We start from the raw sequence: 21,834 nt of genomic DNA, 5'->3' as shown, positions 1-21,834 counted from the left end.
TTTTTCATCCAAAAAAAAAATCTTCTGTATTACAATAAATCAAAACAAATAGTAGGTAGGGCACATTGCAACAAGACAAGCAAACACCACTTTCATTGGACTGTCTTTAATAAGTCTTTAATAAGAAAAGTATACCCATACAAAAGTATATGTACAGTGAGTTATGGTAATCGTGGTACATGGTTCAGTAAACTGTCAACTTCGAATGAAATGTGGGCTTCTAGTGCAAGACCTTTGTCCCGTTCAACAATATTCATTTGTTTTAACTTAGGGGGGGGCTAAAACTTTGTTTTTTTAATTGTTTTTTTTTTAAACAAAATCGATATAAGGGACATAAATAATAGAAATATATGTTTTTGAATACCAGTGCAATAAAGCATTGTGACGCTTAATAGAACATTTGCAGTAGAGCCTGAGATATTCCAACAGACATAATCATCTTTATGGTCTACTACTTTATGGTTTACTAAATATGAGAATAGCATTTTTAAAAAGCAAAAAAAACGACAGTAAGCGACAAAGAATTGCACCGTATCCCTGCCAGTCCCGGAGTTTCGGGGGTCTACTGGTCTCCAGTTTCCGCCTCCCTTTGTGCTGGGACCGTCCTAACGTGAACAACTCCCACTCCAGACATGCACGCAAAATAAAGCCCCCCCACACATAACCGCCGCCACTTCCATGCAAGGCTTGGCTAGCATCTCAACATTAGCATGTACAATCACTTAGCGGGATGGGAATTTGATGGAATTTCCTTGATCCGCTACACGGAAAATCATCTGAAAAGAATCATTAATATTTAGAATGGTGGAATTGTGTCTTCGTGGATGAAGCTCAACCCGCTTCAAGACACGATTAATCAATTATCGACACGTACATTTGTTGGAGTGATCAGTAATACGCTAACGATAACGATACAGTATGTGCCAATCACATAAGAGGAGGGGTGTAACGGTACGAGTAGTTGTAGATTTTTGTGACAGAACATTTGGTTTGGTACCGACACCCTTATTAGAGCCCTCTGGAAATGACCTAACAACCCTATAGTCAACTTTACACTTGTATCCCCCAATACAGTAGACCAAATTAGAGTAAATAAGCCGTTTAAGACAGAAATAAGACTCGTGTTCAGTTTTTGCTTGGCTTGGCTCACGGCCGCATTAATTCAAACCTGCAATAAAAGCTGGTGCTTGTGTGTCTCATTACATTACAGTAACATTAGACATCTAGTGACCAGTGTAGGAATTCATTATAGGCGTAATTTACTCAATTTAACCAATTTTATGCTTGAAAATCTTAACCTATTTGCTACCAACGACATATTAAAGGTATTTTACAATAATAGAGATTGTATTTACTTCAGTTTTAAGACGTAAACACGGCCACAAGGTGGCAGCAGTGCATTTTTAGAAGAGCTAGGCATGCATTTTTTCCCGCGTAGCAACCAGGAAGTCAAAAAGCATTGAAGGGAAATGTAAAATAGTTCAAGGTGTTATATTTGTAAATTTTTGTGTTTATGTTGTGGCATAGTCGTTTTTGGCAAAAATTTGTGTCAAAGTGAAAGTTATGCTTGAAATGATCTTTTCACAAAATTTTGGTTTTCTGTTTTTTTTTTTTAGTTGGGAACTGATATTTTCCTGAAACTTACCTTATGTTATACTGCTGATTACTAAAGAATGGGAAAAAGCTACTTTGTTTCTGATGAAAGATGAGAGTACCGTATTTTCTGGACGATAAGTCGCTCCGGAGTATAAGTCGCACAAGACCAAAAATGCATAATTCATGCATAAAAAAAAAACATATATAAGTCGCACTGGAGTATAAGTCACATTTTTTGCGGGTAATTTATTTTCCAAACTACTTGACCAAAACAGACATTACGTCCTCTTGGAAGGCAAGTTCTAACAATAAAATAATAGAGAACAGGCTGAATAGATGTAAGACATGCTAACACATGCTAACACCTAAATATGAACAGAAAAGTTGTCCAGTGTTTATGTAACATAAACAGTTTTTTCGTTTATAAGTCGCTCTGGAGTATAAGTCGCAGGAACAGCCAACCTATGAAAAAAAGTGCGACTTATAGTCCGGAAAATACGGTATTTGGACGGTAACGATTCTTTTTTCAGTCGATTACTGTATTTTCTGGACTATAAGTCGCTGCGGAGTATTATAGTTCGGAAAATACGGTATGTACCGTAAAACAGGGTAATAAGGGACAATTTTCGGGAAATTTTTTTTGAATGATTTGTTCAAGAATATGTTTCGTTGAAAAAAAACAACACAAAGCAGCTTCCTGTTTAACATGAAAAGGCAGAATTCCATTTAAAAAAATTCCCGAAAATCATCCCTTATAACCCCGTTTTACGGTACCGTGTTTATATAGTCCCAGAAATACCAGTCAAAAGCGTCAAAAATGGTCGGTAGTGAGAGGGATATTTTATGAAAATATATATAAAATATAAAATTGACTTAAAATTTACTCAGAAATTTCAAATTTTTGACTCATACTAAGCCATAGTGAACCACGAAACATGTTTTATTAATATACAGTATTTCGGGGAAAAAGTCATGAAGCAGCGGAATTCTAACCACAAAGGGACGACTGTATTTTTGTTTGTTGACATTCTGTGTAACCATAGCAACCAACCCACCCATTCCAATATATATATATTTTTGAATTTTTATCGATAATTGTGTTTATCGGAGAGGTTAGAGGTTCGGTTTCGTTGTAAAAACCGGTACATATGACGAACCGTTACACCCCTACAGCCTGCCTGGAGGAGGTTAAACCTGAGGTATGTGCGTATGAAAAAAAAATATGTATTGCGATCTTGTGTCTGATTAACATAATAAAAAAACGTCGGTGAGTTACGGAATTTTCATGATCAATTTTTTTTATACACATCAGTAATTCATAAACGATATCAGGATTGAGGTCAGACTACGGAATGAATAAATCTGAATTCGTAGTTATAATATATTAATGCCGGCATCAAAAAAATAAAAATCAGCTGTCCCAATACTTTTAACTGCATTACATTTTAAAATATGCTATTGACATTTATGCTAGTCTATATAACAAGTGCAAATTGGTCATTATTCCAGAATCCTTGCCTTGTTTCGGATCAAAATCTTCGTGCAATGACCCCCCCCCCCCCTCATGTATGCCCCTCCAGTTATGTTCCTCACTTGTCGGAATTCTTGCGCGGTCGCCGGAAGCTTGACATGTTCTCATTGAGTGCGTAGATGCGTCTGGAAAACTCCTCAAATCCGGCCACGTCCAGCTCCCCCAGAACCTGCTCATCGCATTCCACGGCCACCGCCTGGTCCACTTGGATGCAGTGGTACTCCGACAACCTGGTCTCCTCTGCCAGCCCCAAGTCCCCCCCGAGTCCCATTCCCAGGTTGGTGGCCTCCGTCCCCATGATCTCCTCCGCTTGCTCCACGGAGCAGCGCAACCCGGGAACCAAAGAGCCGTTCATGACTCCCGTGTGCTGACTCGTTGAGGTCGTATCGCCACCACCAGCGCCCCCTAGTGTAGAAGAACTGGGTGCCGCGGCGCTAGTTTCATTTTTGCCGACTTCCATGTCTCGGTCGGTGCTGCTGCATCGCTCCAAATCCGCCGCTGAATCGCGACCTGTCTTCATTTCCGCCTCCTCCTCTTCGACTGCAGGCGGCTCCGTAAGGTCAAGTGAGGCCATGGCGGCGTCCAGAGATGAAGACAGGAGTTTAGGTGGAGACGACGGCGTTGCCGTCGTGGATGACCCCGCCTCCAAAGCGGTGTCATAGCGAGGAGGATTTGTCTTGTTCTTGTCAGCCTCCGAGCTCGCCCTCTTCCTCAGGCCCCGATCTGGGGAGACGGTGTGACGGGGGCAGGTGACCTCCGAGGCAACAGGCACCCCCAGGTGAGACTTGGCGGGTACTGGGATGGAACTGGAGACATGGTGTCGGTCACTGTGAAGCAAAACACAAAACATTTTGTAGAACTTGAGTGTCCATCAAGACACACGTTTGTTGAAATTAAAAATTAAAATTAAAAAATTCCAAAAAGCACAGTTTCGTTGAAATTCCCTCAAAAAATTAAAATTAAAAATAAAATTAAAAAAATCCAAAAAGCACAATTTCATTGAAATTCCCCATAAAAATTTAAATTTCAAAAAGCACTGTTTCATTGAAATTCCCTCAAAAAATTAAAATTAAAAATAAAATAAAAAATTCCAAAAAGCACCGTTTTGTTGAAATTCCCTCAAAAAATTAAAATTAAAAATAAAATAAAAAAATCCAAAAAGCACAATTTCATTGAAATTCCCCTTAAAAATTAAAATTTCAAAAAGCACTGTTTCATTGAAACTCCCTTCCAAAAAAATAAAATTAAAAAATTCCAAAAAGCAGTTTCATTAAAATTACCTAAAAAAATTAAAATAAAAAAAAAAATTTAAAAATCCAAAAAGCACAATTTCATTGGAATTCCCCCCCAAAATTTAAATTTCAAAAAGCACTGTTTCATTGAAATTCCCTCCCAAAAAATAAAAATTTCACAAAGCACCGTTTCATTGAAATTCCCTTCCAAAAAATTAAAATTAAAATAAAAACATTCCAAAAAGCACCATTTCATTAAAATTCTCTAAAAAAATTAAAATTAAAACTAAAATTAAAAAAATCCAAAAAGCACAATTTCATTGAAATTCCCCTAAAAAATTAAAATTTCTAAAAGCACTGTTTCATTGAAATCCCCCCAAATAAAAATTTCAAAAAGCACCGTTTCATTGAAATTCCCTTCCAAAAAATTAAAATTACAAAATTACAAAAAGCACCGTTTCATTAAAATTCCCTAAAAAAAATAAAATTTAAAATAAAATTGAAAACATCCAAAAAGCACAATTTCATTGAAATTCCCCCCAAAACTTAAAATTTAAATTTCAAAAAGTACTGTTTCATTGAAATCCCCCCCCAAAAATAAAAATTTCAAAAAGCACCGTTTCTGGCCTGGTGCTGTTCATACAATGATACATGCAAGCATACTACGTAACACTTCATGCAAAAGGACGATTTGCTGACTTTAGGTGTGCCCAGAAAAAAGTCACTAAAAACATGACAAGTCCACGGAAACAGCGGTTTTGGAAAAAAAAACAAAAGGACACAATGCATAGAAAATCTGCCTTGTTCGTGCGCACGGTCAACTAGCAGTACGCACAGCAGGTGCTCCCCAAAGTATTCCAGACATGTTTCGCTGTAACAGATAACAGACCCGCCATCCCAAACTGTCATGAAGCCATAAATTCCCTTAAACGGAGGGCCTCCCTTTTCTGACCGTCGTGAGCCTCCTTCTTAATCGCGCTATTCACTCCGAAAGGGTTCAAAAGGTGCTTGAGAAGATTCATGTTGCCACCAAGTTGGCTCGTTCAACAGAAAATTGGGAGCCCATAAAAAATAAAAAAAAAAGGGCCCCCGCCTTTGACATTTGCAGAAATCCGTGAAGAGACCGTGACTGGGTTCACATACAGGACATTTTTGAAGAAGTACCGTATGACGTTTAGGGGTCCCTTGTCAAACATGAAAGCGCCCGTGATACAGTAATAGTCATAAACATGTATACACGGGATGGACTTAAAAGGGACAGGTTGGATTTGTAGACATTAAGTAGTATAACATCAGCAGTGACGAAGTACATAAAACAAATATGACTACACAGACATTTTATTTTGACATCAAATAATTTTTCATAATAATGCAATATTTCCTGGTAAAGTTGCTGTTTGTGACATGTATTTTCTCACGGGGCAGCTCATACCGTCTGTGAAACATTTGCAGCATTTCTTTTGCGGTGTAGCAGAAGAGGCGATATATATCGAGGCGGGCAAAACTATCAAGTTTTTAGACATTAAGTAGTATAACATCAGCAGTGTAGTGCATCAACAGTGACTAAGTACATTGAACAAATATGACTAGACAGACATTTTATTTTGACATCAAATAATTTTTCATAATAATGCAATATTTCCTGGTAAAGTTGCTGTTTGTGACATGTACTTTCTCACGGGGGGAGCTAATCCTGTCTGTGAAACATTTGCAGCATTTCTTTTGCGGTGTAGCAGAAGAGGCGATATATATCGAGGCGGGCAAAACTATCAAGTTTTTAGACATTAAGTAGTATAACATCAGCAGTGTAGTGCATCAACAGTGACTAAGTACATTGAACAAATATGACTAGACAGACATTTTATTTTGACATCAAATAATTTTTCATAATAATGCAATATTTCCTAGTAAAGTTGCCGTTTGTGACATGTATTTTCTCACGTGGCAGCTCATCCTGTCTGTGAAACATTTGCAGCATTTCTTTTGCGGTGTAGCAGAAGAGGCTAAATATATCGAGGCGGTCAAAACTATCAAGTTTGTAGACATTAAGTAGTATAACATCATCAGTGACTAAGTACATTGAACAAATATGACTAGACATATTTTATTTTGACATCAAATAATTTTTCATAATAATGCAATATTTCCTGGTAAAGTTGCTGTTTGTGACATGTATTTTCTCACGGGGGGAGCTAATCCTGTCTGTGAAACATTTGCAGCATTTCTTTTGTGGTGTAGCAGAAGAGGCTAAATATATCGAGGCGGTCAAAACTATCAAGTTTGTAGACATTAAGTAGTATAACATCAGCAGTGTAGTGCATCAACAGTGACTAAGTACATTGAACAAATATGACTAGACAGACATTTTATTTTGACATCAAATAATTTTTCATAATAATGCAATATTTCCTGGTAAAGTTGCTGTTTGTGACATGTATTTTCTCACGGGGGGAGCTCATCCTTTCTGTGAAACATTTGCAGCATTTCTTTTGTGTTTTAGCAGAAGAGGTGATATATATCGAGGCGGTCAAAACTATCAAGTTTGTAGACATTAAGTAGTATAACATCAACAGTGTAGTGCATCAACGGCGACTAAGTACATTAAACAAATATGACTAGACATTTTATTTTGACACCAAATAATTTTTCATAATAATGCAATATTTCCTGGTAAAGTTGCCGTTTGTGACATATATTTTCTCCCGGGGGGAGCTCATACCGTCTGTGACACATTTGCAGCATTTCTTTTAATTTGAAATTTAATTATCATTTAATTTCTTTTAATTAATTTATTATCATCTGAGACGTAGAGTCCACGCAAAATAAGAAATCTCGCCTTGTTTTAAATCTTTTGAGATCTCGCAGCATCATTCACCAAATAAAAATCGACTTTAACTCCGAAGTCGGTCAGCGTATAAATGATTTTAAGTACATGCTAAAGTTGAAAATACTTTTCCAAGTAATAAAAAACAGCAATGAAAATCATTTCTGGTGGCTGTAAGTGACATGAACAGGAGTTGAAGGGCATCTCCTACCTTTATCCGGCTTTCCAAATTAAATCATGCATTCTTTTTTAACAAAGTTAACATACTTTAAGCTCAGTGGAAAGGAATGAAGACAGATGTGACAAAAAGTCAGCTATTATTTATGTAAATGGAAAAAAATGGAGTTCAGACTGTCAGATAGAATCAAGATTGCGGCAATAAGGGAGCTTGGTGTGTCGGGATTTTTCCATGATCAAGTGCAAACGCCGTTCCGCGCTGACTGGCTGTCAATCCACACCGTGTCTAATCCAGAACCGGACAGGTTTGAATCATATCTAGCCGTTTATTCAGTTGCTACGGAAACAAACTGACGCTTTTAACATCGCGGGACGCCGACGACTACATGAGTTGAAGTCATAACACTTTTCAAAATCGACTTTCGGAGACGAACCAGACGCTTGACGGACGCCACGCAACAATCTCTCCGCTTGAAGTTCTTAATGATCTGATTGGTTTAGGTTCCATCCCACTAGTAGCAATATCTTTGCTTTTGAAGCACCCTTTCATGCTAAGCAGTGATGACCGCACATGTTTCCTTGCAGGTAACCACAGTTAACAGAGGAAACCACTGCCTTCCTTTTTGGAATAACATACTTGCTCACGGTGCAACAAAATGACAAAGTAGATGCATCATATATATCAACGACTACTGCTAGTAAGTGGGTGACGAACGACAACTGAGAGGTAAATATAAACACATAACACGGAAAACTGTTATTTCCAAATGCCCGCAAGGCATGCTGGGTAGTCCAGCTGCAACAACAACTCATTCATTCATTCATTTTCTACCGCTTATCCTGATGAGGGTGGCTGGAGCCTATCACAGGGCACATATAGACAAACAACCACTCGGCTGCCGTGCAGCCCAGTAATAAAAATATTTTTCATATTTAAAAAATGTAATAAAAATATGTAAACTAATAGAAATCAAAATACATCTAAATTAATATTTTAAGTAATTTTTAAAATTACTATATATGTAATGTCAGTGTTTTTTGTACAATCACGGGGCACATGTAGACAAACAACCATTCACACTCATATTCATACCTATGGACAATTTGGAGTCGCTAATTAACCTAGCATGTTTTTGGAATGTGGGAGGAAACCGGAGTACCCGGAGGAAACCCACAACTCCACACAGAGATGGCCGAGGGTGGAATTGAACTCGGGTCTCCTAGCTGTGAGGCCTGCATGCTAACCACTCGATCACCGTGCAGCCCCGCAACAACAACTATGGATAATAAAACATTGGATATCAAGATAACGTAAACGGAAACGCTTCCTTGTTTACATCTCAGACGACCACAACATATTTTGCAATCAAGCAAAAATGCGATAAATATGGCAAAATGGTGGAAGAAATAGTAGCACAAGCTACCCTGCAATGTCTTGCGACATAAATATATGCTTGTTTTTAATGGTATGGGAATTAACATTATGTGGTCCTTTTGTGGCAGGGCTGAAATGCAGTGGCAATGTTTTTTTTTTCTGGATTTAGTCCATTTTCATTGCAAACAGGGACATGTTAATGAACTGCCAATCATCTTATTACGCTTCAGATCATTCTGGAGTGCAAATTACCATCATAAAAACTGAGATCAAAAATTAATATTTGTGTCTCACATATTTGTGTTTCAATACCTAAGACCAGACGGACGAGCAGCAGGACAGTGTGAAGGCTCTTAATGTCCAACATGTGTTTAAAGCACAAGGAAGAGAAGGTCTTGATCCTTAGCGGATGACATGGACATTAGCATCGAGTGGCTTTCATTCCCGTTCTTGTCGTCTATGACATGCTAACGCATGCACACACACGCAGCAGCAGCAGCATGCTTTCATCTCGACTATCTTTGGGCCCTTCCATTTCCCATTAGGAGGGAACCTGAGGACACCCCCGTTTTGCGGTTTGTAGCTTTTCATGGCTTCTCTCCTTTCAAAACAAAAGATTATTCAATTAATGTGAGTGATACAAGTTGCCGTGCCTGGGAGAGAAGCAGACATGAAAGCTTTCTGTTCTATTCGGGGAGTTGAGCTGCCACCTACGAGGTTTCATTGAGGGGTTAAACGACAAGCCAAAATGATTCAAGATGGCGGAGGCGTTTTAAGACAATGAGTCATCTTACGGTTACCTCTTTATGCATTGAAGACTTCTAATGTAATATGTACTGCAATTATTATACCCTTGGAATGAATTTGCTGCCGTTGACAACATTCCGTGAACATTAGCAATGTTTACATGGGGAGTTTTTCTCTTTCCGGAAATAATGGTATCCATGGAAAGGAATATTCCAATCTCTTGTCTACATGCGGCGCTATAATCCAACAAAATAGTCAATGGAGCATGCTCAGTAAAACGTAAACATCAGCATCACGTGATACCGACTTCCGAGTTTTTCTTTCACTTGTTGGAATAACTCAGAGTTAACTCGAGTTAACTTTTCGTTCGTCCGGTCTTTAAACTTTCCTTAGCAGTCCAGTACCGATTGCTCGCCTCCATTTTTAAAACCGAAGAACGTCATATCGGAGCATGCGCTGAAAGAACGCACCCGGGATAAATTTAAACAGGAAAAGATCAATATATTATAATATATTATATATTAACAATTATAATTATTATATATTAAGAATAATTATTATTATATATTAATCATAATAATTATATATTACTGATAATACTATTATATATTATTAATAATTATTATATATTAAGAATAATTATTATTATATATTAATCATAATAATTATATATTACTGATAATACTATTATATATTATTAATAATTATCATTATATATTAATAATAATTATTATTATATATTAATCATAATTATTATTATATATTAATCATAATTATTATTATATATTATTATTAATTATAATAATATTATAATATTTTATAATTGAACTCGGGACATGTTTTATATAGATATATTTTTTTTAATGAATAAAGTATAGAAGGGTTTAGATTCTGTTCCACAGATGGCGCTAATGCACACGAAAGCTGCTTGCTAACCGCCAATAAACAACAGAAGAAGAAAAACACCACAGAGAAGAACGCATCATGACAACTTTCCGTACCTCGATCGGTTTGGAAAAAGTCATATTCCACCCCCGTGAATCCGATGATATATTCATTCGGATTGGTACTTTTCTTTGGGAATGAGGTGTATACAAATGTTAAATTATTTCTGTTTGAGCAAATAAACCGAATGCAATTGGACTATTTGTGTCCATGTATACATGGCTAATGCTGTGGTGTCTTTTTCTTACCATCTGACAAGCAAGCCGTGTTCCAGAAAGTTCTTCAGATTGGGCAGCGTCTGCTGCAGGTCCGGGGTGGTCAAACCGTGCTGATATCTCAGCTGTAAAAGAAGAGAAAACACATTACAACCTGACATGAACTCCAACCTGACATTCCTTTAACCGTGACACGTTCCATCATTCACGGCAGACTATTAACTTTTCTAGAGACAACAACGGACAGAACTTCACTGATAACGTTTGTGTACGGGAACCATGGAGGTGTTAGCGGAGATGGGCTCAGATGTTGGTTGGCAAGTTAAAACAAATACAGCAGTAACACATCTGGATATCGTGGCAGGAAAGGTGAACGTCGGGAAAAAAAATTCATTTCATCCTCCCGATACTTGAATGTCGACCCCCTTTGTAAACAAAGACGGAACATTGTCAACAAGGCTGCGTCTAAACCAGGGGTCTCAAACACGCGGCCCGTGGGCCAAATGTGGCCCACAGGACACTAGTTTGAGGCCCCCGCCTTGATATGAAAGTTTAATATGAAAGTTTGATATGAATGCTGTATGGTATCATGTACCCAGAAAAAATTATTACGTTTGATTCATGTTCATGTTAAAGGTTAAATAACTGTTAATAGTTATCCTCCCTATCCGTGTGGAAGTGGTAAGTTTTTGGCTATTCAAGTTTAAAGGAAATAACTTGAAGGCTACCGTTTAGGTCGCAGGTGTGTCCAAAATGCGGCCATGGGTTGTTTTTTTATTGCTTAATAAAATTGAACCAACCCAACATTAATTAAAGCTTTGTATTGAAAATTGTCTTGAACTTTTTTTTTTTAGCTTTTGTACAAAATAAAAAAAAAAAATAAAAAATATTAAATTGGTCCTCTGTATATTTGGATTTTTTAGTATGCAGCCCTAAAAAAAGCTCACGGTTCTGGACCAGCAGGATCAGCTGGTTTGCCCCCATAAGCTGTCATTGAGTCCAATGAGCGTCTGATTGTCTTGTAAAAATCGACGCTATTAAATCCCCCAGTGGATAGAAGTATACTGATTATACGTCAATGAATAATTGCACTTGGCGTAGGTCATTCGGGAAAGGTTACAGAAAATTTTGATTTTAGTGCCGTTTATTTCAACCGTGTTGGCCCTCTAGCCCGTCTGAAGACTGAAGTACGAGGCTTTGTTACAGACCTCTAAATCATCAGCAATTAACCTCAAATTGCCTGCAGCCCGCCTACACATTCATGTTCTGATGTGAGGTTAATCGACAGTGACACAGTCACGGAAACGGTAACATGTTTTGTTTATCTTTTGTACAGAACTCAGCGGAAACGGAGAAGAATGGATGCATGTGCATGGAACCGTCTCAACGCTCAAGCGCTTTTTGTGTTTATATTTGGTAGAAACGCACTGGTGTTGTTACCAGTCTCGGTAATCAAGTCGAGTCAAACTTGACAGCCCGATCATTCAACCATCACGGTCAAACCGACTCTGCCACACATGTTGCAGAGTCTAACCCGAAGGCCCGGAGTGGGATTTGCCGAATAACTGAACAGGGAAGGTGTTGAGACAAAGATGTGATCGACCGTGAGGAGACCCAGGCAGATCTGTTTCACTATGTCATCATGTGAAAAAGCCAGTGGGTGTCCCGGCTCCACCCACCACCCTCCACCCTCTCTCCAAACTCGGTCCTCTCATCTTTCAGCTTCCCTCAAAGGGACAAGGGAATTTCTCACCACGATCTGGTTAGCCCCTTGACAAAGAATCCTGTGGGCAGCTTGAAAGCGCACTTATGCGATCATACCAAACATGCTAGCATTCATCTCCAGGACGAATGAAAGGGAAACTGGGAATGACAGGTGGTCTCGAGTGGAATGATTCCGAGCATTAGGTGTAATCTGCTCTACACTTTTAAAACTCGAGAATTTTTTTTTCTGGATCCTGTTTTGCATCTTAAGATTTTTGGTCCTTAACCTTTCTGAGCTCAGAGAAGACAAAGAAAACATAAAATTCATACACCCAACGGATCGGACTACTTAGTCCAGTGTTTTTCTACCCTTTTTGAGCCACGGCACGTTTTTTTTACATTGGAAAAATCTTGTGGCACACCACTAACCAAAAATGTTCCAAAATGTCACCACGACCTCACACGTGCATCAATAAGTCTATGGGAGGAACAAGGTAGGTGTTGCCACACGGACCAATATTACATTGCTCTGCCAGTCTTTACACCACAGACACTCCACAGTAGCCACGTTTTTACATCACCACTTTTTCTCTTTCCCAATCACCTTTCGGGAAACAATGGTATCCATGGAAAGGAATATTCCAATCTCTTGTCTACATGCGCCGTGAAAATCAACCAGAATAGTCAATGGGTCATTTGCGGTAAAACGTAAACATCAACATCACGTGATACCGACTTTTTTTCCGAAGTTTTTCTTTCACTTGTTGGAATAACTCCGTATTGCCAGTTTTTCGTCTGTCCAGTCTTGAAATTTAGTTTGAATCAAAAACAAACTTTGCTTAGTCCAGTGCCGATTGCTGGCCTCCATTTTTAAAAGTGAAGAACGTCTGGATCTGCGAGTTACGTCATAAAAAGTATAGAAGGGTTTAGATTCTGTTTCACAGATGGCGCTAATGCACACGAAAGCGGCTTGCCAACCGCCAATAAACAACAGAAGAAGAAAAACACCACGTAGAAGAACGCCGTTTGACAAATTTCCATTTGAGCGGGTACAAGATACCTCAATCGGATTGGTTAAAGGAATATTCCATCCCTGTTCAATTCTTTCCGTTTGAGCAAATAAACCAAATGCAATTGGAATATTTGGGTCCATATATTCATGGCTATTGACATAATATTTGCAAATTATGATTAATAAATGTTAATTCTAAAAAGTGATATTGGATAATTCCTCACGGCACACCTGACGGTTTCTCAAGGTACACTAGTGTGCCGCGGCACAGTGGTTGAAAATCACCGACTTAGTCCATACAATTTAGTTTTGTTCATCCTTGTCCAGCCTACCTTTTTTTTTGCTTGCTTACCCAAAACTTTTTCACTTCATTTAGCATCCTTACACTCAAACGCACCTCAACCCTCCGTTCTGTGATAATACAACACAGGTGTGGTTGGTGTACACACAGTCTGTCCTGTGTCCGATTTAAACCAGATTGTTCCATCACATTACTTGTTGTTACATTTTAGCCGAGTATCACATTGCCTCCCAAACTCGGTCAACAGATTTACATAATAACGGGAAAGGTTGCGTGAGATCAGTCGGAAATTCAGTTAAGGAGAAGTCAAGGTCGGTTCCTCAATCGGGCCTGTTGTCCTAATGAGGTCTTCTAAAAGAAAGTCTTTAGAGGAATTCAGTAATTGTGAGTGACAGTGGCATCGACTGGAAAAGCCCGCGATCGTTGAAGGTTACCGTGACCTCAGGGCGTTGACCCTCATCAATGAGAGACACCGGAGCTGAGCTTTAGTAACCCAACACCAACACATACTGGTCCATTTGAAGTCAGAACACTGGGGGCAACTTCCTTTTTTTTTTTTTGCAAAACGTACTTGCCGCACAATCATCAATCCACCATGGCGGATTTTCCTTTTCAACTCAAACATTTTGATGAGCAACTTCTTGGACAATATGGTAATACTTCTTTTTTGTAGGAATTTGAAGGAATTATGACCTTGTCCTTTAGGGAAGTCTGTGGTCAGGAGGAATGTGCACTGGGTGGTCAAAGTGTCAAAACCGAGAATAAAAACGTTGCCAAGTTGGATGGTCGTCAGTCAGTCACAGAGTATCTGATCTGGTTATGTCCATGAGGAATACAAATGTCCCTTTACCAAAGAACGATAGTCTCAAATTATTTGGATAAAAGACACCTGTCACAAAAACAGTCTCTTCCTATTCAAACCTCTCCACCATCACGGGCAAGACCAAAGAGCTGTCAAAGGACCTCTGGAATTATCTTCACATTTGTAATAGCTAGGGACAATCATCCATGCAATTGACTTCCAAAAGGGAAGACCAGAAAATGAAAAAACGTTCAATTCAAAAAAAGTTCAATTCCCATGTGGCGTGTTAGCATGATTATTTGTTTGGAATCTGATAAGGAAAGGTCCTATAATCTGCGATTAGACTGGCGGATCCAAAACCATACAGTCCACGAGCCCGACAGACAGATGATTAAACTGAACAGAAATATACAAAACAAACTTTATGTACAACATAAAAACACAACCATTTTCTCTGCAGTACAAAACAAATCTTGAGAGTGCGTTGAGTTGTGTTGACTTAAGACTTGGCTTGGACTTGGGGTTCAAGACTTGAAACTTGCTCCCACCTCTGATTTCGACATTGGTCATGGGTGGGGTGAATGAGGATCGAACCGGCAACCTTCTGGTTGGGAGAAAATGTATTGCCTCAAATCACAACTGATTGTCATCGGAATAAAACGGACTTAAATACATCGTTCGTATTCATTGCATGAACCATTAAGTCATTTTAACGGTCATGTTTTGCATTGACTGTTAGCAAAAAAATAACATTAATTACATAATGTAGTTACGCATTATTTTTGACAACCCTAATTCTTACTATCATATTTTTAAGCTGAGTCTAAAACTCTTATGTAGACTCTGCGGTTAACAGACCTCAGCACGTCAGCGGTACTTCATTTATTAAGAATAAAAATTTGGGTCCGGATGACAGCGAAGATGGCATGACAGCACGGAGACCTCCGCGGTATGCTGTCTTCAGGCTGACTAATGGACAGTGACATTGGGGGTGATAGAAAAACACCAGCTAATGAGGTGATAATTTGAGGGAAGGAGTGTAGGAGTGACGGATATAAAAGAAACCGGGACCAACACGGACGGTTACGCTCATGAATTTAAATTAGGAGGAAGTGACAGTAAGTCTGAAATTATGATGAAACGCTATTCGCTATTCGAGTTGAGATTGTGGGCTGTAATGAAATCCAAATGGTAGCAAAAAAAAATGACAGTTGATGTAAGGGCCAAGAACTGAGCCTTAAATACTTGTTCAAATACTGACCAGATGGAAGCGACTATGTTTTATCATGAGACCTGTTAAATGTCATTGACACACACAAAAGACCGAGTCTCAGGGCTTGGGTCCAAACCTTCATCTTGACAGTGCGCATAGTTTTGATGGATTAACAAGAACAACACAATTTCCCAAAGTGCCTGACATGAATCAAAAGACGAGCAGCGCCCGAAGATCTGTGAGCGTCAACCGTCCAAAAAAAAAAAAGGCCCCCAAGCGGAGTGCATTTCTTTTATGTGTGATTGAAAAAGAATGGGGACTCTTTGAGGACGGTTTGACAGAGAATGGCAAGACTGTGATCAAATGTCGAGATACAAAAGACGAATCCGACATGCCAACGACTGACGTATGTTTTCCCTTTTCCAGTTTCTTTTGTTTCATCTTCACCAGAGTTGTACCCGATGTTGTCCGACGACTAAACTGTCACAGAAATACTGAAATGATGTACTAGCTTTTAGTCGATTAATCACACCATAAATTAAAGACAGTTGACTCTGTGATTTAGTTTCACAGAACAACAGCAAATGGTGTCAGTCATGCAGTCCGGGTGGAGGCGGGGTATCGCTAGCATACACACAGAATGTAGGTTGATGAGGAGCAATGCAAATTAATTTTGACATTGTAGTTCTCTTAAAAGAATGAGTGAAAGTAGAAAATTAATGAATGAATTAATGAATATTGCCAAAAAATAAATGTACAAAAAACACTGGCATTACATATATAATAATTTTAAAAATTACCTAAAATATTAATTTTGATGTATTTTGATTTCTATTAGTTTACATATTTTTATTAATTTTTTTAAATATGAAAAATAATTTTATTACTGGGCTGCACGACGGTCAAAGTGGTTAGCGCACAGACCTCACAGCAAGGAGACCCGAGTTCAATCCCACCCTTGGCCATCTCTGTGTGGAATTAGCATGTTCTCCCCGTGCATGCGTGGGTTTTCTCCGGGTACTCCGGTTTCCTCCCACATTCCAAAAAACATGCTAGGTTAATTAGCGACTCCAAATTGTCCATAGGTATGAATGTGAGTGTGAATGGTTGTTTGTCTATATGTGCCCTGTGATTGGCTGGCCACCAGTCCAGGGTGTACCCCGCCTCTCGCCCAAAGACAGCTGGGATAGGCTCCAGCACCCCCACCCCCGTGACGATAGGTGGTAGAAAATGAATGAATGAATTACTGTTTTGTGGTTGAATACGGCCACAAAATATATTAATATTAAAAATTATGATACCATATCATGATATAGTAAAGGAAATATTCATCATTGTTCACTCTGTGAAGTTGTGGAATTGCCGTTTGTGACACGTATTTTCGTGCAGGCCATTCATATTGTCTGTCAAACATTTGCAGCATTTCTTGAAATGAATTCTTTATTTTTAGACTATTAGCCACTGGTTAATTGGCGACTCCAAATTGTCCATAGGTATGAATGGTTGTTTGTCTAGACAGCTGGGATAGGCTCCAGCCTACAAGATCAATCTAGCGGCTGCCAATAATTAAGACATGAAATATCAAACTTAAGCACATATGAAACTTTCTCTAATCATCCACACAATCCAGTCCTCACACACCCTTGTGCTTAAAGAGTAAATTGTACTTTCCTAGTGGTGATGGACAAACCACCAACTGTAAAACCACAAAATGTGGAACTCCAATTAGAATAATTTAAGTGTTTCATAAAGTCATAGGTGGCTATGCAGTGGAATTCCCATAAATCTCTGGGAACTGCGGCATAATGACAACACACTTGAAACCACGGAGCGCTGACATACATTGGAGTCAAAGTGTGGTCTGAAACCTGCTTAAAAATGGAACTCGCGTCAGATTTGAATGACAACAAAGACCACTGTCCCTGTCTTCTTTATTCGTTTCTGTTCGAATTCCGTTCTAGCGAAGCTTGATTGACCAGCCGTTACCAAGCGGACATAACTTTATACCGTTTTTTCCACTTCTATCTACGTCTTTCTTTGGAATGTACTGAAAAATGGGACCTGAAACATAAGCCTCAGCTGGACACCGAGAGGGAAACCTGGAATTGTTCAATGGTTTGAGAGAAATCCTGCTAAAGCTGTGTCAAACCTCGGTTTTCCCCCCCTCTAAGAAGTAGTGAGAAATGCTGTAGACATTCCAAAGCATTGCTTGAGGAATCAAACTGTGCATCAGTTTTGTGTTGTTTCCTACATATGTACAGTACTGTCCCTGGGAGAGACCTAGCCAAGTCAAATGAATGACTAGCTTTTTTTCCGAGGAAAAATTGAAGGCTATCGGTGCCACTTTGCTAACACATGTTAAGATACCTGAACATTCATTCATTCATTCATTCATTCATTCATTCATTTTTTACCACTTTTTTTCACGAGGGTCGCGGGGGTGCTGGAGCCTATCCCAGCTGTCTTCGGGCGTGAGGCGGGGTACACCCTGGACTGGTGGCCAGTCAATCACAGGGCACATATAGACAAACAACCATTCACACTCACATTCATACCTATGGACAATTTGGAGTCGCCAATTAACCAGTAGCTAATAGTCTAAAAATAAAGAATTCATTTCAAGAAATGCTGCAAATGTTTGGCAGACAGTATGAATGGCCTGCAAGAAAATCCGTATTCAACCACAAAACAGTAATTCATTCATTCATTCATTTTCTACCGCTTATTCTCACAAAGGTCACGGGGGGATGCTGGAGCCTATCCCAGAGCCTATCCCTATCTTCGGCGAGAGGCGGGGGTACACCCTGGACTGGTGGCCAGCCAATCACAGGGCACATATAGACAAACAACCATTCACACTCACATTCATACCTATGGACAATTTGGAATCACCAATTAACCTAGCATGTTTTTGGAATGTGGGAGGAAAAAAAGATAGCTAAATAACATAGCTAAGTTTCAAGAAAATATCCGTTCCTGACTAAAAAATGGAGAAAAACGGCTTTCAAGCATTAGAGCCCTCTAAATTTGAAATAACACCCCCATAGTCACTTTACCAACGACCATTCACACTCACATTCATACCTATGGACAATTTGGAGTCGCTAATTAACCTAGCATGTTTTTGGAATGTGGGAGGAAACCGGAGTACCCGGAGAAAACCCACGCATGCACGGGGAGAACATGCAAACTCCACACAGAGATGGCCGAGGGTGGAATTGAACCCTGGTCTCCTAGCTGTGAGGTCTGCGCGCTAACCACTAGACCGCCGTGCCGCCCCGATACCTGTACAAATACAGACTAAGTCAAAAGTCGAACCCATGCCATAGCACACTTAGCCCACGGTTGCCACTCTTACTGGGCCGAAGGTCCTCTGATGTCGGCTTCAGACCACCAACGCCCGGATATCCCGGTGTGAAATTGCCTAAAGATCATGGAAGACTCCACCCCCCCCCCCCACCCCCGAGTAGACCGAAACAAAACTGAACCCTGAGCTGACCCGCTTGGCCAGCAACAGATTTGCCGTATTTCAGTTCCAAATACTCGGCTTCCTGTGCCTGAGGCTCGCAAAATATGATACATCATGCTTAGTGACTGAGAACTAATTGTGCTCAGCCCCGACTTCGAAAAATCTGGATATTGTGTATAGCGTTGGTTGTCGTCTAATCACCCCCATATGGCTGTTTCACAACAAAGTAGCCTGCCAGTGGATGAAGCAGGGGGATACGGAAAGCAGGCACACGCCCAACAAACATAAGTTTGATGCAGCGGTTGTCCTCAATGCTATATGCTATATTATCACATACTACAGTATTAATTGGCCCTGTACCCTAGAAACCGCCCATGAATGATACGGGAAAAGGCCGAAATGATACTGTGTCAAAGCCCAGGGCAGTGATACTGATAAAATATAAAGTTTTTAACCATGTCCAGTATCAGCCCCCCATAGCTGTCCACTCGTATCGTGCCCGTGAAACAACCAATCAGAGAACAGAGTGCTTAGTGCCTAGTGCTTCTCCAGTCACCAAAAAACCCAAACTTGGAACTTTAATTGTCAGACATTGATAAGATAAGACTGTTGATAAAATATTATTGTTGAAATATTTTTGCAATTATTGTGTTTACACTGTTTTGACATAATACATGTAATAAACTGAAAATTTTTTGGAAACAAAATGGTCTTTTGATTAAATAGTACGTGATAATAAGCTCATGATTAAATAGTATGTGATAATAAGATCATCACATGGTTTGTCTGGTATCAGGCCCAGTATCATGCCCCCAAGTGTCAGTATAAGCCCGAGACCGAAGGTTGAGGACTGATACCAGACAAACCATGTGATAACCTATAATGCTATACTTCAGTTATTGGGTCAATGCTATAGACCCAATAACTTGGTTGCTTGGTTGGAACGGTTTCTGATTTTTCAAAATATTGGTTGCCTGCGATTGGGCTGGTGAACGGTCCAAGGAATACACAATACAGACACTGGCCGACCAATGGCGACATGACATCCGAGGCAGAAGGTGACCAATAAAAACAAGGTCAGAAATGTTATTACAAGTGGCAATACAATCTGTTGCTAAAACCCCCGTGTTCACTGTTTAATAACGTCCACTGCCAAATAAAACTCGAACATTAATGAGAAACATACCGAATAGAGTCTCTCGATCGAACGTGAGTGCGAATGTTCTCTAAGTCAGCACCTTTAAACCCTGACTTCACTTTTTTTGTATACTTCTCGTGTTTTCAAACGCTGATTTATTAACACAATCATGTGGAAGTTGATTATGCATGTGGCACTTGGTACATTGCTTTGGAAATAACTTTGGTAAATCATCCCTAACACGAACATCCAGGCACAGATGGAATGCATAAGACAACCCTTTGAATGAGAAAGCTGAAATTTCATCCTGAAAAATAAGGATGCTCCTCCTTAAGCTGTCCAAGCAGAGCACCCCACTGTGTCAAAAGAGGAAAAAAAAATGATGAGCAAGCTATTAGAAGACCCTTTTAAAAAGAGAACTGCTTCCATTACTTACTATTCATGTCCTGTGTTATTAAGTTGGATGCTGATGGGAAGATTACATACAGATGTCCCAAACAATTACTGTATTTTCTGGATTATAAGTCGCTCCGGAGGATAAGTCGCACAAGGTCAAAAATGCATAATTAGGTAAAAAAAAAAACATACATAAGTTGCATTTTTTGCGGGTAATTTATTAAAAAGTGCGACTTATAGTCCAGAAAATACGTATTTGGACGGTAACGATTCTTTTTTCAGTCGATTACTGTATTTTCTGGACTATAAGTCGCTCCGGGGGATAAGTCGCACAAGGTCAAAAATGCATAATTAGGTAAAAAAAGAAAAACATACATAAGTTGCATTTTTTGCGGGTAATTTATTAAAAAGTGCGACTTATAGTCCAGAAAATACGTATTTGGACGGTAACGATTCTTTTTTCAGTCGATTACTGTATTTTCTGGACTATAAGTCGCTCCGGGGGATAAGTCGCACAAGGTCAAAAATGCATAATTAGGTAAAAAAAGAAAAACATACATAAGTTGCATTTTTTGCGGGTAATTTATTAAAAAGTGCGACTTATAGTCCAGAAAATACGTATTTGGACGGTAACGATTCTTTTTTCAGTCGATTACTGTATTTTCTGGACTATAAGTCGCTCCGGAGTAAAAGTCGCACAAGGCCAAAAATGAAAAAAAAAAAAAACATACAAAAGTCGCACTGGAGTATAAGTGGCATTTTTTGCGGGTAATTTATTTTAACTACTTGACCAAAACATGGTTGTTATTCAGTTACACAAAAAATAAACATGAACAGAAAAAGTGTCCAGTGTTTATGTAACATAACATAACATAATATCATTTATACGTTGCTCTGGAGTATAAGTCGCAGGAACAGCCAACCTAGGAAAAAAAGTGCAACTTATAGTTCGGAAAATACGGTATTTGGACAGTACCGATTTTTTTTTATAGTCGATTAATGTATTTTCTGGACTATGAGTCGCTCTGGAGTATAAGTCGCACAAGGCCAAAAATGCATATTTAGGTAGAAAAAAAACATACATAAGTCACACTGGAGTATAAGTCGCATTTTTTGCGGGTAATTTATTTTCCAAACTACTTGACCAAAACAGACAT

The 21,834-nt window shown here is 39.1% G+C and overlaps 1 protein-coding gene across 1 annotated transcript in view; it reads right to left on the bottom strand.

Annotated features, from left to right (window-relative positions):
- Window positions 1–1,810: 1,810 nt before the first annotated feature.
- The window catches only part of uvrag (UV radiation resistance associated gene), a 66,482-nt gene continuing 46,458 nt past the window's right edge, over window positions 1,811–21,834 (bottom strand). The window contains exons 14-15 of the mRNA XM_058086811.2: window positions 10,676–10,767; window positions 1,811–3,954 (exon numbers count right to left, since the gene is read on the bottom strand). Of these exons, the coding sequence (XP_057942794.2) occupies window positions 3,186–3,954; window positions 10,676–10,767 (861 nt within the window). The 3' untranslated portion in view covers window positions 1,811–3,185. The remainder of the gene's footprint in view (window positions 3,955–10,675; window positions 10,768–21,834) is intronic.

This window comes from Doryrhamphus excisus, linkage group LG21, assembly GCF_037039965.1.
Source record: "Doryrhamphus excisus strain RoL-2023G ecotype Guam linkage group LG21, RoL_Dexc_Guam_v1.1, whole genome shotgun sequence".
Classification (NCBI taxonomy): domain Eukaryota; kingdom Metazoa; phylum Chordata; class Actinopteri; order Syngnathiformes; family Syngnathidae; genus Doryrhamphus; species Doryrhamphus excisus.
The sequence above is the reverse complement of the archived record's forward strand: the minus strand, read 5'-3'. Positions and strand labels throughout refer to the sequence as shown.